Source organism: Equus quagga, chromosome 7 (assembly GCF_021613505.1).
Source record: "Equus quagga isolate Etosha38 chromosome 7, UCLA_HA_Equagga_1.0, whole genome shotgun sequence".
Taxonomy (NCBI): domain Eukaryota; kingdom Metazoa; phylum Chordata; class Mammalia; order Perissodactyla; family Equidae; genus Equus; species Equus quagga.
In genome coordinates, this window is record NC_060273.1 from 76227310 (window position 1) to 76247180 (window position 19871).

At 40.1% G+C, this 19871-nt stretch overlaps 1 protein-coding gene across 5 annotated transcripts in view; it reads right to left on the reverse strand.

Annotated features, from left to right (window-relative positions):
• The window catches only part of ARHGAP26 (Rho GTPase activating protein 26), a 415746-nt gene that overhangs the window by 162871 nt on the left and 233004 nt on the right, over positions 1 to 19871 (reverse strand). For all 5 annotated transcript variants that reach the window (XM_046667198.1, XM_046667197.1, XM_046667196.1 and 2 more), the window contains exons 13-15: positions 19015 to 19080; positions 14903 to 14977; positions 980 to 1067 (exon numbers count right to left, since the gene is read on the reverse strand). In XM_046667198.1, the coding sequence (XP_046523154.1) occupies positions 980 to 1067; positions 14903 to 14977; positions 19015 to 19080 (229 nt within the window). The remainder of the gene's footprint in view (positions 1 to 979; positions 1068 to 14902; positions 14978 to 19014; positions 19081 to 19871) is intronic.

Genomic DNA, 19871 nt, shown 5'->3' on the forward strand with positions numbered 1-19871 from the left:
CTGCCTCAGCATAGCCTGATGAGTGGTGTCATGTCTGCGCCCAGGATCCAAAGTGATGAAACCTTAGGCTGCCGAAGCAGAGTGTGTGAACTTAACCACTCAGCCACGAGGCTGGCCCCCATCTTACTCTTGACTTCAAGATCAATCCATCAATTCCCCAATAGCCAATAAAACCTGCACCATCTATTTCTTTTCTGTGGCTTTCCTCCTTTGCTTTCAAGCCAAGTGAATCTTCACAAAATCTCTACAAATGCTTAGGGAATTCATGATTATAGTTCTCTTTGTTTAAGACTAGACGCCCCCCTTCCTCTGTAAGAAGAACCACAGTGAAGAGCTATAATATTCCTACCCTTCAAGTCCAGCATAAATTTCCATCTATTCATGAAACTGAGATGTGGGCAGCTAGTCGATCATCCATTCCCTTTAAAATCAAGGGAGGGGTAGAGAGCTAGCAGTAATATCATATATATTATAACAAGGAAAAGGGTCTTCTGTCCAATAAAGTAATATTGTCCAACCTCAGTGAAAGGAATCAAAGAGGAGTTCCATTAAGTTCTCATTTTAAGAACCAGTGTCAGCAATATACTCTGTGCAATGCACAATACTATCAAAATGGGGTGTATAATTATACATTCTCAACAGAACGAGATAGGTAATTGCTTGTTTTCTTAATAGATTATTCAGGGATTTCAGGGAATAACATATTTTAGGTTCTGTTAAAGGCTAATTATCATAGTAACTTCTCATTAAGAGCAAAGCTTCCAAAATCGCTAATGATACCAATGCACAATGGCAACCCATCAACTACAGATGATATACCATCGGTTTGACCAGCTGAGCTAACTGCACCCACACATAAGCTGTTTCCACATCTCAAACACCCACCCAGCAGCTCTCTGGAGGCTGAAAATAAAACTGCTTTCTTCCCAAGTGCATGATAACAAGCTGGCACTCGGCCCTGCAAATGGAAAGTCCCTACCTTAGGTAGGTCTTCAAAGCACTCGTGATGGTCTTTATCTCCCATTCGGCACAGATATCCGTTTCTGTTTCAGAAGCTGTTTTGGGGTCTAAAGTGAAGAAAAGACAGTATGTAAAGCAGAACAGAAAATACAAGTAAAAAAACCAAGCATACACAAAAGTGTTCATCCTCCCTATTAACCAAAGAAATCTAAATTACAACAAAAACTACACCTATTCTCTACCTATTAGGAAAATGCTTAAAAATCCAATTATCTATTGTTGGCAAAAATGCAATGAAATTGAGCCTCTCACAAACTGCGGGAGGCAGAAGAGATAAATGCAACAGTTTTGAAAAGCAATTTGGCAATATGTATGAAGAGTCATAAAAACGTTTATAGCCTTTGAAGCAATAATCCCACCTCTCACAATCCATCCTCAGGAAATAAAGCACGAGAAAAGTTACATACCCGCACATGCTCCACACTATTCTTTATAACAGTAGAAAAGAACTAAAAAGGAGACAACCTAAATGTCCAATGAGAGAAGAATGATTAAGTTAATGATAGTATGTCTACTCAACGGGACATTATGTTGCATTTCCAAAATAATGGTGACTATGTAGTAATATGGAAAATGCCTGGATTATCATGTAATGTCAAGCAAAAAAAATCAAGATTTAAAAATCTCTGAGAAACTCATATGAACAAAAGCTGAAAGGAAATACTCTAAAATTAAAATAGCAGTTGGGTTAGAGCAGTAGAATTGTGGTTTTTATATTTTCTAAACTATGACTTGATTCCATTACTTTTATATATTTTTTAAATTGCCTTGAGCCACGAAGTGCAACGAGAACCACCATAATTATTTTGGCTCCTGATCATTTCTTTTGTCTCCTCTTATGTGGACTTTCAAGAAATGTGTGTATTTTAAAGAAGTGTGCATTATAAGAGAGAATTCTTGTAGTCGTCCTGAGCAGCACACAGGCAAGTGAGAATAAGAGGCAGAGGCTGGGGAACATGAACTGCTTCACAAAGCAGCAGAAGCCCATGTTATCACGGGCGAGGCGGCTGGAAGTGGAGTCTTACAGCGCACTGAAGGGAGGATCCAGCTTCCTCACGTAAGGACGAGTGATTGGCCTGCCAGCTCCCAGTCCCTTTTCTTACTGCCAAGGGCCTCATTTTCAGCTGGCTGCTACTCTTCTCACTCCTATTCCACGTGCTCGGGTGAGGCTCCCCTCTGCCAGGGGTGGGGAATGAGATCTCTCCTGACCTGTGACTGGTTCGGGGATGGCCCAAGACCTAAGCCAGCCCAATCAGAGTGAACTTGAAGACTTTTCCAGGAGACAGGGGAAAGGATACCTGCTGTTTCCTGCTGGGCTGTACCTGGGAGGTTACGCAACTGCCCTGTGTGCCACCACGCAGGGCCTGAGAGTCTGAGAGTGAGTCTCACAAAGCCAGAGGTGAGACAAGCAGAGAGAGCAGGTCTTGATGACATGAGCCCTTATTTCTGGCCATGCCTTTTTAATCATGTAAACCAGTTAATTCCCCTTTTCCTTAAGCCAGTTGAGGTTAGGTTTTCTGTTTTTTACAATCCAAAGAGATCTAAATGACACAGCAGGTAAATAGAGACAGCCACCAGACTTTCTTCCTGGACAGTCTCCAAGAAGAAAGAGGTTCCTCCTTCAAGGCCAACAGCTTTTCAGCTGGAAATAGGGAATGAGTCACAGGGGAGCAAAATAATTTTCTATTTATTGGGAAAGAACCCACTTTTATCCTAGTAGGAAGAGGCCAAATAATCATGAGTGGCTTAAGGATTTAGGCTCTAAACCCCAGGGCACAAATCCAGCTGGTACCTACCACTTTCAATATCCTCCCCTGACACATATTGGGAGATGAGAGAGGAAAGGGCCCAGCTCATAAAATGTTTGGCTTCTAATGGCAGCACATCTGTGTGTTTGCAGGTGACCCTGGGCAGTAACGAAATCTGTCCTGCCATAGGAAACAAGAAAGAACCTAAAGAGCCTGATATTATTTCTACAGTCATAGAACAGTAAACTCCATAGAGTTCTAACACAGCAAATTTATGAAAAGTGAACACAGCATGATTTTTCAAATACAATAACGTGTCCCTTAACAAGAGGAGTACATTCTGAGACAAGTGTCGTTAGGTGACTATGTCGTTGTGCAAACATCATAGAGTGTACTTATACAAAAGATGGTGGTATGGCCTACTACACAAATATGGTACTAATCTTATGGGACCGCCGTAAGATTACACACAGTCCGTCAGTGACCGAAATGTTATGTGGCGCACAACTGTATCCAAGACCTCTGCAGCTTTAATTCTTTTCTTGCTTTGTCATCTCAGACTCCCTTAATGGTTTCTTCCTGTGGAAGTGTACGTACCAAAAACCTTTGCTTAGCATGACCTTTTCCCTCCCCATCCCCAAGACACATGGAGAGCTGCCATACTGCAAGATTCCTGGATGGGAGACAAATATTACTGTACATTTTTCTGAGGAAGGAACCAACTTCTACCCAAGAAGAGTGAACATGACACTAAACAAGCAGCAGTTGGCAGGTCTGGGAGTTGTGAACTGTTCCATGAACCACATTTAGCAAACTAATGATTAGCTTCCACTTATTCAGGCTCTGTAACCATAGGAATATTGTGTAACATTACAGAGAGGAGAGTCGAATTACAGCTCAGTGAAAGGGCTTTTTATAGCACAGATGAGGCAAGGCTCATAACTTGAGCCCGTCCATTTTAATTCATTTGATGTCCAAACTAAAGTGAATACAGCCTCCCAAACCACCCTATTTTCATAAAGTGCTGCTGATTTCCACACCACCCTACTGATGCTCCCCTTGCTTACAGAAGCTTCCTGGTGGCATCTGAATAGGATGCAGAGACATAAATTTACAATTTTCTTCAGAACTCAGTACATTTCTCCCCACCCTGTCACTTGATCATTGCAGTGGTTAGTAAAACTGACCTAAGCTAGAAGAACATCCAACGTACAAAAAGGCATCATGTGGGTAAAATGAAATGAGCATATTTCCTCCTCAACATACTCTCTGAATTCAAACAACAGAAGACACAGACCGGAAGCAGTGGTCTTAGAAACGTCACAGTGCTCAGTCCCAAGATCCATCTAGTCCACTAAGGACATTCTAGAGGAAATTATCAGAAAAATCACCCATGTACTTCTAAATTTCCTAATAACACACTATAATGTATGCAAATTAAATTTTTTTCTCTGTAACTGAGAAGGTAATATATGCACATGGAAAAAAATATATTCAAGCAAAACAAATAGATACATATCAAAAGGTAAATCTTCCCTATGCTAGAGGCAACTACTAATACTAGTTTTATGTGTCTGCTATCTCTAATAGCACATGCTTAAACAGGCACATATATGAATACATACAGCTTTTTAAAAACACAAAAGAGAGAAACAGTATACATGTCATTCTGTGCCTTGCTGTTTTCATGTAACAGTCTTAAGAAATTGCTCCATATCAGCACACAAATACATCTGCCTCACAGTACTTCACTGTACCATAGTTAATTTCATGTCCCATTAATGGAAATTAAGGTTGTTCCCTGGCTTTTGCTATGATAAACAATGATATAAATGATACTGTTTCCTTGCATGTGTCTTGCCTGTAGAAAAAATTCCTGAGAGTGGAATTTCTGGGTCAAAAAGTACATGCATTTTTAATTCTGAAAGATAACGCTCAACTACCTCTCAGAGGCTTATATTTAAGTATGAGAGTGACTCCTTCCCTAAATCTTTTACAACGATGTGAAATCAAACACTTTCACCTTAATCCAATAGGTTAAAAAAAAGGCCATCTGATTGTTTTAATTTGCATTTTCTTAATGAAGAGGAAGGTTGAGAACCCTCTCCTGTGTGTGAACATGTTTTAAAGTCAAGTTTACGCAGGTATACTCGCCCTTTTTAAACGTACAGTTCCATGATTTTTGACAAATGTATAGTCACATCACCACCATCACAGTAAAGATACAAGTCATTTCCATCGTCCCGAAAAATTCCCCTGTGCCCCTTTATAGGTAGCCCCCTCCCTCCACCTTCAGCCCCTGGCAACCACTTTCTCATAGCATAATACTTCTGAAATCCATGTACCCGTAGTTCAATCCTTTTATTACTGAGCAGTATTCAGTTTTATGGACATGCTGCCATTTGTTTATCCACTCACTAGTTGATGGATATTTGGGTTGTTTCCAATTTCTGGCTGTTTTGAACAAAATTAGTATAAACATTTGCACACAGGTCTTTATATGAACTGCATTTCCATCTCTTGTGTAAATACTTAAGAGTGGAACAGGGAGAAATATGTAGGAATGGATCATATGGCAAGTATTTAAGAAACTGACATACTGTTTTCCAAAACAGTTGGGCCATTTTGCGCTCCCACCAGCAATACGAGAGCTCTATTTCTTCACATCTTCACTAAGGTATGATATGGTCATGTGTTTAATTTTGAAATTTTAGCTATTCTAGTAGGCATGTAGGTACAACTCATTTTTTAAATTCACTTTTCCTTAATGACTAATGATGTTGGTCATCTTTTCACATGCTTTTTGGCCATTTCTATATTTTCTTTGGTGAACTGCTTGTTCAAATCTTTTGTCCATTTAAAAAACTGGGTTAGTTGTGTTCTTATATAAGACTGGGTTGCAAGAGTTATTTTTTTATTTTTTTGTTTTTTGAGGAAGATTAGTCCTGAGCTAACATCTGCTGCCAATCCTCTTCTTTTTGCTGAGGAAGACTGGCCCTGAGCTAACATCCGTGCCCATCTTCCTCTATTTTATATGTGGGATGCCTACCACAGCATGGCTTGCCAAGCAGTGCCATGTCCGCACCCGGGATCCAAACCAGCAAACCCCAGGCCACCGAAGTGGAACGTGTGCACTTAACGACTGCACCACCGGGCTGGCCCCAGCAAGAGTTATTTTTACTATATCCTGGATACAAACAATTTATCAAATACTTATTTTGCAAATATTTTCTCCTGATCTGTATCTTGTCTTTTTCTTTTTCTTAATATATTTGAAAGAGCATAAGTTTTTTATTTGGATAAATTTCAGTTTATCACATTTTTCTTTTATGGTTTCTGCTTTTTGTGTTCTAAGAAATCTTTTCTAAATGAAGGTCACAAAGATTTCTCCTATGCTTTCTTCTAGAAGTTTTATAGTTTTAGCTCTTAGTTTTAGGAATATGATCCGCTTCAAGTTAATTTTTGTATATATTAAGATAAAGGTTGAATTTATTTTTTTCCCATATGGATGTCCAATTGTACTAGTATCACTCGTTGAGACAACTCTTTTTTTCCCCATTGAACCACCTTGACACCTTTATCAAAGATCAATTGACCATATATGTGTAAGTCCTCTTTCTGGATTCTCATTTGTTCCATTGATCTATATGTTATTCCTCAGGAAATGCCATACAGTCTCATCCATTTAAATGGTAGTTGTATTTTGTTTACTGTCCTCTTCTAAAATCTTCTTGAGCCTTTTGCATTCTCCATCTCCATTACATCTTTGTGGAGTTAGTTTATAAATATATACTATCCTCTATGAAAATAAGACTTTTTTTCATTTATCCTACAGGTAATTCTTTCAAAACAAGATTTAACACTTAGCAATTTGATAAGCAAATTTATCAAATTATTTTTTGACTATAAAAGTAATACAGACATCTTAAAAACTTTAGTCACTTCCTATATATGGTGCCTAAGAACCCAGAATACCTACAGACACTTCTGTTCTGAGATCCCAAAGCTCTTACTGTCTCAAGTCCCTGACTTAGGAGAACCTGCCTGAAGCATCCCAGTAGCAAAGGTGGCAGTGGGAAGAGCAGAGAGGAGGAGGAGCTTCCATCTGTGGTCTCCATACTCTGGAAACTCAGGATGGTGGTTAACAGCAACCTTACGAGCTCCCCGAAGGATCAATCCTTCATTGCAACAGTCTACTATCTCAGTCCTGGTCATCATTTGTCTGCTCCCTTTACTGGTCGGTAAAATTGGAAGTTCACATTTGAACGGTTCCACTGCTTCCATGAGGCTAGTCTTCAAAGTCTGAGGCTGTTTCCACTCACTACTAGGCAAGCCTTTAGAAGAAGAATGTCTATTACATTAGGATTTCTTCAGAAACAAGTTCTTGCTTGCTTTCTTTTATGATACTCTGTGAAAGAGTGTGGGAAATGAAGGGCAAAGAAAAAAGGAATACAAACTTGCAAGATCCCAGAGGAGTAAGGCAGGATTGTTTGTGGCTGGATCAGAGATCAGTGGGTGAGGCATGCTACTGTAATTTGGTGCTTCAGAACATTACAATTTAATACTTTCCATGTGTTCTCTGTAGCACTAACCTTACTTTAAACATTAGTGAAAAAACAGGAAAAAGTTACCAGATAAGATGAGAAAGAACAGCAACACTGAATTTGCATTCCTTCACCAGCACAGTAAAATACTAATAAAGATACACGGGCCAGCCCCGTGGCTGAGTGGTTAAGTTTGCACACTGCACTTCGGCAGCCCAGGGTTTCTCTGGTTCGGATCCTGGCTGCAGACACAGCACTGCTCATCAGGCCATGCTGAGGCAGCGTCCCACATAGCAGAACCAGAAGGACCTACAACTAGAATATACCACTATGTACTGGGGGGCTTTGGGGAGAAGAAGAAGAAGGAAAAAAGGAAGAAGAAGAAGAATATTGGCAAGGGATGTCAGCTCAGGTGCCAAACTTTAAAAAAAAAAAAGATAAAGATACGCAAAAAAAGGGACACAAAGTTTCAATAAGACAGAAAATTAGGCTCACAGACAACATTCTGCCTGTCACCAGAGGAATATCCACCAGGCAAAGCTCAGGTGAAGCCCTAAGGAAAACCCACTTGGGGGAACAATGTGATGGGGACAGCCTTCCACCCACCCTACAGCATAGCCCAAGCCACCCCAGGGAGGGATGCCACCTGCACTGCCCCCCCCCCCCCCCCCCCACCCCCCCCAGCACACACACTGAGGGGAAGCTTTCTGAAGTGGCTAGAGTTTGGCCTGAGATTACGATCTGGACAGTGAAATTAGATTGGGGACAGAAGTGGAGGGGTGTCCCTTTATATCAATGGAAGTGAATTCAGAAGGGGAACGTCCTAGAAGAAACATGAGAGTGACAAGGGAAGAACCACCGCACACTTCAGGTCACCCAGGAATAAACGCCACTCCTCCCAGAACCATGACCAACAGCAGAACCAGGCGAAGTCAATCGAGGCTCCTAGGTTCACACTAGATGAAAGATTTAAGAAGGCCAGGAAGTTGGATGGAATCGTGCACATCATCCTTCCAATTTCATATGAAAGGCTGATTCTAACAGCACTCAGGAAAATAGGAACAGAACAAGGAGAATCTATCCATAGTAAGTTTAATGGCAAAGATTTATAAACTTCTCTGTGTTCAGGTATTATTAAACAGAAGATTAAAAAGCTGATAAAACACTTTTTGGCATAAAATACAGGTAGCAAAACAGGCTAAAAAATGTCAGAAAGCACCTGTTCTGTACTACAAATAAAATTCAGAAAAATACAGATGCTGTGAAATAAGACATGAAAGTAAGAAAAGAAACAGACTGAAATAATACAGTGATAGCTGAAAGGCAGAAATGAAAACAACTAAATAAGTTGGTAAAGACATTGAAAATTCAATTACAAAACTAAAATTTGCATTATTAACAGCAAAAAAAAAAATCAACCCGAAAGAAACTTAAATGAATGACATGGATATGGGGTACAAGTTTGAGAATTTTTGCTAGAATGCAAAGAATCAGGAGAAAAACAAACATTAAAAAGGTGAAAAATGAAGACAATCTATTTTTTTAAGGATTAAGAATTGCAGAATAACAAACAAAGAAGAATTTGTTTTCCCTTAGATAAGTATGTGTAAAAAAATCCTTCATCAGACCCCAATACATATAAAAGAATTACTGTATGGTGATATTTAGAACTAGTGGAAAGGCAGAAAATTTCCCATTATATGGTTATTGGTCAATCAGATAAGTATTTGAAGAAAAGGAGAGTTAGTTTCCATTTTTAATAAATATATTCCAGATGAATTTTAAGGAAAACAAAGTTTTTGTAATCCTGGAATGAGAAAGTTCTTTTAAGGCATAATCCATCTAAGAAAAAGACGGATTTCACAAAACAATGGACTTGATAAAAATTTAAAATATTTATAAAATAAAACAAAAACAAAAGTGCCAAGAATAAAGTTCAAGATAAATGATAATCTAGAAGAAAATACTGGTAACATAGGCTTCATATCTAAAAAGGTCTTACAATCAAAAGATGAACATACCAATAAAAAAATAGGCTAAGATGGGGCCAGCCTGGTGGCATAGTGGTTAAGTTAGCATGCTCTGCTTCAGTGGCCCGGGGTTCACAGGTTCAGATCCCGGGTGCGGACCTAGCACCACTCATCAAGCCATGCTGTGGCAGTGGTCCATATAAAATAGAGGAAGATTGGCGCAGAGCACAGATGTTAGCTCAGCGATAGTCTTCCTCAAACAAAAAGAGGAAGATTGGCAACAGATGTTAGCTCAGGGCCAGTCTTCCTCACAAAATAAACGAATAAATAAATAGATAAATAAACAGGCTACAAACGAAAACAGGCAGTTCACAAAAGAAGAAACAGAAACCAGCAAGAAACATAGGAAAAATGTCCAGTCTCACCCAGAATTACAGAAACGCAAAGTTAAATAAAAAGGAGATACATTTTTTAAAATGTCTTAATTTACATGCAAAAAGATAATACAGAGTATGGCAAAGATGTGAGGTAAATGACACTCTCAGACTTTGCTGATAGCAAATTTGGGGATATCAATTAAGGGCCTTGAAAACATGTATATACCTTGACCCAGCAATTCAACATCTAAGGACATAATTAAATATGCATATAAAAATTCAAAATAACAACAGCTAACATTTATTGACTAACATGTGAAGGCTCTGAACTCACCAATCTACACGCATCTTTTCATTTAATCCTCACATTATTGTGGAGACAGGGCTATTATTACAGATGACGAGATAGAAGCCTAGATGGGTTTAAATAATTTGTGTAAAATCTAAAAGATAAGCAGTGGAACTGTAACATGTCTAACGCTAAAATACATGCTCTTAACCTCTGCTATCCCGTCCCTGTGGGGATGTTCACCTGAGTGCTTTCTAGAACGATGAATTGCAATCAGTCTACGTATCTGAGAATAGGGGACTGATTGTGTAGTACATGTACACAATACACGGCCCAAAAACATCACTCTCTAGAAGAACTTGAGTAACAGAGAATACTCTGTACTGTTACATGAAAAAACCCTGTTAAAAAGCAGTACACATGCATAGTGTGATTCCAATTTTGTAAATATTTTTTATTATGTTATATTACAGAATATTATATTTAAAAGGTGACAGTGGTATGAAAATGGTCAGTAAAGGTTATCTCCGGTCTGCAAGACTTTTATTTTCTTCTTTCTACTTTTTGTATTTCTCCAAATTTGCTACTGTGACCACTCATAACTTTTAACTAGAAAAAGTTATTTAAAACATATGTGACAAGAGAGACAGACATGTACTGAAAAAGCATATAGCTGATTTATATTAAAAAAATGTTGAGCTAAAATTTGGAAAGATTTATCTTCACTTAACATTCAGGGAGAAAAGATCCAAACAGTACACACATGGAAGACACTATTTCTAGGAATCTGCAAGTCTCCCAGAGTCCTGCTCACTCTTCAGAGACTAATGACCCCTGTTGCTAGGAGGAAGGGATCAAGGGTAGCTCTTGGTACGGCATGAGCACGAGGCCACACAGCACTTGCTATGAGAAGTCCTAGGAAGCTTGCTCCAGGAATCCTAGTCAGTAAAAAGAAGACATTCTCAAAGCACTGGCTCTTATAGTCCCCTTCCCACTAAAAGCCCCCAATGTATTGAGTTTACCCAAAGTAAATTCAAAGTGATCCAAGGATGTCCCTGGTTTTACTTAATTCTAATGCATACTTTCAATCATAAAAGCACACTATTCCACTTTTGAGAGACTGACAAATAATCTCAATCTTACCCAGTGCCTAGCACATAACAGGGCATCCAATGAAAGTAGAATGAAGGAATCATGAATGAATGGTTCACCCTCAGCCCAGCCATGGCAGGGAGAGGTGCTGGAGTATAGGAGCCATGTTTATTTTACACTTTTGGCTAATCCAGTCTAGTACCAGTACCAAGAACTGATGAAGATGAGAGTATGTTCACAAAAGGGAAGGAAGACAGGGCTCCGCTTTCAGGTCTGGAGTTTCCCTGGTCTAATGGGTGATTCCTCAATTCCAAGATCCAAACTGTTTAACTTAACAGGTAGCGAGAATCCCAGGTACCATGCTCCACTTTCAATTAGATCTCACACTGCAGTCAGCTCTTGGCCCAGGCTGAGCCTCAGTTTGGATTTGGTTTATCTGTAATGTCCTCTTGGCAGAGGCAGCTGGCCTTGTGACTTTCAGCTGCTAGTTATTAGTTTTTCATGCCATTTCTCAGATGTTCATGATTATTTTGTCTGACCCTAGGAAAACCGAAGAAGAGAACAGGACAAATATGTTGTTCGAGGGCCACTAAGAGGAGTGATAAAAACAAGATCTTTTCATGCCACTCTTTGCTTAGCAGGGCTGAGCTAAGGTGTTCTTTTTTAGATTAGCAAAGCTGTCTAAAATGTCATTTTTTTCTCATTAGTGTCACCTTACATAATAATGTGTCATTTTTTAATCTCTCTGCCCCTTCTACCACCCTGTATCCAGTTGTTACAAAGTCCTGTTGATTCTCTCTCCCATCATTTTAAGCCTGTCCTTTTTTCCTGACTCAGAGCAGCTATTTGGTTCAGCCCTTGATTGATAGGGTATGCTCTGCCTCATCTGTTGCAACTGTCTTCATCTTCCATGTCTTTCTCTGATCAAATACATGCTCTACATTGCTGCCAGCATTATCCTCCTAAAACTAGCATCTGATCTAGTTACACCTGTGTTGGACATTTTTTTTTTTATCACCCAGAAGCCATTATTTCAGGAAAGCAATCCTCCATCATTCTATTACTAATCCTGCTCAGTCCCTAGGGTTCTATGGAATAACCCCCCTCCCCACCCTACTCCTCCACCACCCTCACTGAGGTGGCACAGGATCACCAGAGACAGGCAGAGGATTCAGGCCCTCCGGATTCATCTGCTGTAGGTCATGTGATTGGCATGAGATGGTGAAATGAATCACGTGAATGGCCCCACATTGACCAATCAAAGACCACCCTTGGACTTTCTGTGAAACTGTCAAGAAAGACACTCTTCCCAGTGATGCAAGCTTGAAGGACCGCTGAGGTTGCACTACCTGGGACAATCCCATGGTTTGGAATACTGCCGATGCCAAGGCAAGCACAGGTCACGGACAATGAGAAGCTAGAAGAAAGGAGTGGGACAGGCTCCAACAAACGTAAAGATGTCAGTGGAGCAACTAGCCCCTGCCATGCTTCTGCCATCTTGGACTTACCAGTTATGTGAGCAAACGAATGGCTTTTATTTTTCCTTTTACTATTCTGCATTGTCTTCTACACATTTTGTGTGCAAAAGAGTCCTAACACATACTACTCTACTACTTAGAAATTTTTAATAGCATCTTACTTCCTACAGAGCAGAAACTCCAAACTCCTTAGCAGGGTATTCGAGTTCCTCAACAAAAGGGGCCATCTCAGCTTTTCAGCTTTAAATCTCCTGTCCAAGCTTCAAGTACTTTCAAATATTAAAGTAATAATAATACTTAAAAAACTGATACTCTCTGTTATAGCCACCAGAAACTCTGATTTCTTCCCCCCATGCCACTGCTCATAGTATTTCCTGAATCTGAATTATTCTTCTATTCTCTCCTTCACGACTCAGTCTTCCAGATCTAGGTCATATTAGGCACCAGTACCATATCTGACATTACAGCTTTCATATGCATGCATATCTTCCTCCCACCTGGACACTTTGCTGACAAGGAACGACTCTTTCTAAAGTTTCATCTCTAGCACCTGGCAATCTGTTTCAGAAAGCAGATACTCCACAAATGTTTACAGCTCTGATCAGAAGTAAAAGGTTGAGGATTGTTACCTGTTAGATGCTTAATTCTTCCTTACATTAGAATTTTTCAAAAATTAACCACATCACCATACAACCCAGAAATTGTACTCATGGGTATTTATCCCACAGAAACAAATTAACATTCATACAAAAACCTGTACATGAATGTTTATAGCAGCTTTATTCATAATTTCCCAAGACTGGAAACAACCCAGATGTCCTTCATTGGGTGAATGATTAAGCGAACTGTGGTATATCTATACAATGGACTACTACTCAGCAGCAAAAAGAACAAACCACTGATACACACAACAACCTGAGTAAATCTCAAAGGAATTATGTTGACTGAAAAAAAGCCAATCCGAAAAGGTTACATATTGTATGATTCCATTTATATAATAATCTTGAAATGACAAAATTACAGAAATAGAGAACAGATCAGTGGTTGCCAGGGGTTAAGGGTGGGAGTGAGATGAAAGGAGAGGCAGATGGGTGTAGCCATAAGTGGGCACACAAGGGATTGCTGTGGTGATGGACCTGTTTTGCATCTTGACTGGATCAATATCCTGGTTGTGATAATGTACTATAGGCTAGCAAGATGTTACTATTGGAGGAGAGTGGGTAAAGGTACATGGGATCTCCCTATATTATTTTTTATAACTGCGTGTGAACCTACAATTATCTCAAAATAAAAAGTTTAATTTTTTTTAAAAAAACACACCATACCCCAAATCTGAACCAAAAAATAGATTCTCAATGCCAGAGTATCTCACAAATTAATCATAGTTTCAAATAAAAGATCTCACTGTGACTAGCGATACAATAGAATTTTCCCTACAAGAGGTGAGTCGCTGTCTTGAAAAGAGATGAAGAGAGTTGTTCTAGTCAACATGAGACAGGAGATTTCTTCACATATGAAAACTATCTTCAGAAACTGGGATGACAAAAGAAGTGATAAATACTAACAAGAGAATTGTCCCTTCCCAGAACACTGAGCAGGGACCCCAAGCAATAGTCTATCTCTACAAGTGCATGGCTGGGCTTCAGTGGGAATGAATGACAGCCACTGATCTGTGAAATCTGATCTGTTTGCCATTTAGATCCATGTGACTAAGGCTGGCTGCATTCATTTCTAAAAATACAGGAAATCTGCAGCCTAGGCAAATTTGGCTCATTGGTTCATAGGTTTTTGATTCGAATGCTGCACATTTAGAGGTAGTGGTTTTGTATTTATATCAGCCAGCTGCAAAGGAGATTCAGCTGCTAAAATAACAGAGACTAGATTGAACTCTAGAAGCAAAGAGGATCAGAAGAATTATCTGCCTGTATACATTTTATCTGGAAGTCTCATGACACCTCAGTAACAGGGAACATGAGAGCTGAGGTCTTCGGCAAGCTAGAAGGATGCCCTTCCTTGGGCACGGGTGTGCCCCACTAAATGCCTGTCAAAGAGGACAGAGGGAGTCATGAGCTACTAAAGACAGAGTGAGGTCTGGTGGTCACAGGAGTGACTGAGTGTCACTTGGACTGGCAGTGGCTGAGTCCACAGAGAGGGTGTGGTGCATTAGACTTGCCATTTTTTCATTTTGTCCAGTCCCACTCAGGACCTCTTCCAGTAATGCCCACAGCCATGACAACTGGTGAGTAAGGCAGCTGATTTCTGGGAGTTACCTCTTGGACACCCCAATTCCTTCCCAAGAGGCCGACCATATTTAGAGACTTGGTGACTTTTCAGAGGTACCCCGCGCCTGGGACCTGCTTGGCAAAAGCCACTGCTGCACTCACCCATCAGCACACTCAGCAGCTTCTGCACTCTGGAATTGACCCCCACAATCCGGTAGAGGCCTTGCTCATTGATCCCTGAGAAGAGAAACAGTGATGATTTAATTAGAGGCACATCAGAACACAAGTCAAGTCTACCCAGCCAAACGTACTGTTTTCATTTTCTCGGTCCTTCTAAAAGCCGCTCTAATTAAAGTCCCCTGTCACTCAGCTCTGCTCTTAGCGAAGGAGTGGGATTTGGGACAGCTGTCTAGGATTTCACGGATGTGCTGCCCAGTTCAGCCCTCATGTTAGTTCAGTCATTAGAGGGGACAGAAACCTTCCTCTTCTCCTGCCAAAGGCAGCAACTGAAGAGTTTCAAAAGACACACAATATATACTTTTAAATATGTCATATTTAGCCAGCTTTTTAACTTAAAAAGCCAAAACTGACATGACAAAAATTTCATACTACAGAAAAGGATAAATATTTTACAGTTTCTATTTTCACATACAGAATGAAAATATCAAGGTATAGGGGTATTTTTAATTTTGGAGAATGTTAGCCAAGACTGAGAAATTAGAAAGTCTATTTATTTGTAATGTAAATCTTCTTTATAAAGAAAAAGGAGGACTACCTTTATTCAACCCAAGGAAATGTGCAACTGGACTAGAAGAGGTTTACCTTCAACCACCCAAAGAACCGAAATCTAACCCACCTAAGTACATTGCACATTTAAGCGCAAGGATTAGATCACCACCATACCATTTACCAAAGAGGACAATGTAGACCAAGTGATATGAAATGACTTCTCTCCTGCTAGCCCTACCTCCATCATATCTGACACCTCTCAACTAATTGGTTTCTTGCTTCCTTTCTTATTCCCTTGATGTCCACTGTCCAACCAGTAGCCAAAGTGAACTTCTTAAAGTGTAAATCAGTTCAAATCATCTCTTTTTCTTAAAAGCTTCCAATGGCTTCCCATTGTATTTAGACCACTATCTAAACTTATGTGGCCTACAAGGCCCTACACTACTGAACACAGGCCCACTGTCGACTGCATCATCAACCACCTTCACGCTGCTCCAGTCGCATTGGCCTTCTCGTTACTCCAACACATCAACCTCATGCCCCCAGATCACAGCCTTTGCAAAGCTGTTTCCTCCACCTGGAATACTCTTCTCCCAGATCTTTTCATCATTCAGGTCTCAGTTTAAGTGCAACTTCTTCAGTCTAAGGCATCCCATGACCACCACTATTGGCCAGTCCCTTACCCTGTTTTCTTTTCTTTACAGCAGTTAACAATATCTGAAATTATCTTCCTTATTTGGTTTCTTGTTTGTCTTTCTCCCCATAACCACAACATAAACTCTAAGTACAGTGATCCTGTCTTCTTCACCATTGTATCCCCCAGCACCTAGATCAGTACATGATACAAGATAGAATGAATAAAGCACTGAGTTATACTCCATCAGGGCCAAAACAATTATACTTTGGGGCCAAAACAAAATTTCCTAGAAGAAATTTGGGAAAAGGCTGGTTCTGGAGCGTCTTCAACAAGACCTATATAGAAGTAGAACTGTGAATAAAAGGAAGTAGTCTAGAATGATAGGATTTTACAGCTAAAAAGGACCTGTAAAAGCACATACATCATCCTGCACGTTTCAGGGGCTAGAAGCCCCTGGTCCAAAACTAAAGGATGGGCTCCGGGTTACTCAGTGACAGAACCATTATTTAGGAATGAGGCAGCCCAAAAGGCTTGTCCTTTCTGAAGTGTCTACTTCTTTTGTCCTTGTGCTTTCCTGGAACTTGACACAATCCTGGCTCTTGTTGGATGATGATTAACAAATCCCAGAGAGTATGGGACGTCTGTTCACCTCTGGTCACCACAAATATGTGTGTACATATGTGCACTGCAGCAGGGAAATATCCACTTCCTTCAAGTATTTATGCTAAAATGGCATTTAACTCACACTGTCCTATTTCCTCTTTGTGCTAAATGAAAACTTTCTTAGAAGTTGAAACACGTCATTTTCGTCCTCGTTTTAGAGGAGGAGGGGGACAAAGAGGCGGAGGCTAAGAGACCAAACCAACTGGTGACCTTCTTCCTCTGCCACTGACTGTGGATAGCTTCTTGTTTTACATCAGAAAAAGGTGTCATTCTGAGCTACTGGTTTGCATTTATCACACGGATTTGTGAAGGGTTTTAAATGATTAGGTTTCCCTCCTGGTTTTGGCTGCTGAAAACTGAGAGACAAAACAGGTGGCCCACCTCAGGCAAGTCTAAGAACTTCATCATGGAGGGGAAAGGATTTTTGTCCTGAACTCACTTTTGGCACTATTTTCATGCCTCTACCTTTGTTAACTCAGTGCCTCTTATTTCTCATTCTTTTCTTTTAAAAATGAAAAGCAAATTAAAATGTCTGTTGAACAATTACCTTAATAATCCATACTTGAAAAAATTAGGAACTGCAGTTATAGAAAATAGATAAATCAAAGGAAGGCTGTAAAAACAGCAGAGAGAGCCACTGACAACATTGCGACCTGTGCAGATACGGCGCTTCCCTCTCCCTGCCATCCCAGAATGGGGTCCTACCAGTATGAGCTGTTATATAATTTACATTTCTCACTTAATATGTACCATGAAAATCTAGGATGTCAATAAATGCATTTCCACTGCATTTTTAGTGATTCATAGTTTTTTACTGCATGGATGTACTACTGTTGATTTAACCAATTTTTTGAGACATTTGGCCCATTTCTGATTTTTCACCTTAACAACACCTTTATGTAAACATCCTTATGGCTCAACCTGACCCATGTCCTTATTTTTTCAAGATCAATTCCCAGAAATCTCATCTACTTCTACTTTATATTGTATGGCTATATTTTACACGTCTTTGCAAGCTGCCTTAACTCTTTATTGAAGGAAAGTGTAGCAGAAATAAGCAAACATTTAAAAAATGTTAGCACAAATTAAAATAATTACTTTGGAAAGAATACTTTTCCACTGAATACATAGGAGGCTCACACAGTAGGTTTTTTTCCTCTCCCCCTCTACTCAGTGCTTCATAATCTTTATAAAGATGCTCATATTTCTCAATTGGTAACAGTTATGGATCCTGCTTTAAAAGACAGAATTCTTTCAAACAAATAAAAAGCGTTGGTGGGTCAAGAGGCTGTAGAATAAATTAGATTCACATCTTCGACAATGATTCAAAGCAAATCCAGTGGAAAGACAGTTATCGGCTTTTCTGAGGGGTACAACAGACCAAGGCACTCAAAGCTCCAAGGTGCGGAAATGAGGCATCTCCTTTGTGGCCGCCTCTGAGGAGGGGATACAGATCACTGGGATGAACCAGCTTCCCTGATCCCAAAGCCCCGGCCTATGGACCCAGGAAAAGCCAACCTGTGGCCGGCAGGGCCTGACCTCAGCACCACTGCAGGAAACCAGGGGCCCGACCCCTTCTCTCTTCCCCGATGGTCCCCCAGGGACCAGCTCTCCCCAGAGCAGGGTACTTAACCTGGGGTCTGCAGACCCCAAGAGAACCACTGGAGAATTCATGGTGTCTACGAACTCAGATAAGAAAACAATTACATCTTTATTTTTACTAACCTACAACTGAGAATTAAGCATTTCCTTCCATTATAATATAAGCAACAAATCACAGTAGTATTAGCAGTACCTGTAACTTTGTTAGAAATCACAGATATTTTTGTAACACATTACAATTACAGACATCTTGAAATATCACTATTTCCAAATTATGCTACTTATCATACCTACTGCTATAATTTGTTATTTAAAAGTGTTAACAAAGAAACACATATATTATTATATCGTAACTATGTTTTTCAATATTTTAACTGAATTTCAGTAACTGGATTCCCTATAATCCTATGTATTTGATGTGTATGTATTTAAAACATTCCTCCAATTAGCCATAGAGGTTGATGACAGCAAACTGGTTGAGCGCCCCTGCTTCGGAGCAATAGGACTAGTGGAAACACACCAGCAGTGGCACTTGAGGAGTTAATGAGTCACTTAAAGTCGGGAAACAGCAGGTAGCAGGTCTGACGTGGCACCAGATGCATGACCTTTGCTGAGAACAATGCCATCTGTTGAACTACTTTACCTCTGGTTTCCACGGCGTGGATGCATTTCCTGATTATGCTGAAGCCAATGCTGTCCAACTGTGCAGCTGAAAGAGAAAGAAAACGGCAGTCAAGGTGCTGGTGGCGCAGAACAACATTGGGACAAGGCTTGACCAACTCAGGATGAATCAGTCCCATGGTATGGCCACATATCCCGCTGATTTTCCCACTAAAGGTACAGGACTAATTTAAAAAATTAGCTGGCATTCGTTGAGAGCTCACTATATGCCAGGTACAGTTCTAAGTGCTTTGCATATATTATCTCATTTAATTCTCATAGTAACTCTGCAAAGTATCCTCTATTTATGGGTGAAGAAACTGCAGCATAGAGTAGGAACACTTTACCAAAGGAAGAACTACGCATCCTTTAAATTGTTTTGTTATTATCAGGAGCTGTAGGACCAACTGCTTGCTGATCTCCTTGAAAAGCATAATGAAGTGCTCAATACCTGTTGGGTAAGTGCTTTACAAAGATTATCACATTTAACCTAGCCAGTTCTCCAGGATGATACTATCATTAGCCCCATATTACAGACGAAGAAACTGAGATTTGGCAAAGCTAAATATCTTGACCAAAGTTGTGGAGCTAATATGTGGGAGACTCACTCCAGAGCCCACACCACCCAACCGCCTTAAACGTGACCCGGAGATAAAGAGAGGAGTAAAATCCTGCTCAGGGGACTAGGAAAGAGGAAAAGTGACCTAAAGGAAAATTAAAACAGCCAAGAACAAAGAAGCTACCTGAGGAAGAGACACTAAGGCAGCAGAGCCATCCTCTATGTGGTAAATCAACAGGTGGTGACAGTTTTCCATCTGCTCCAAAATCCACTAACGTCAC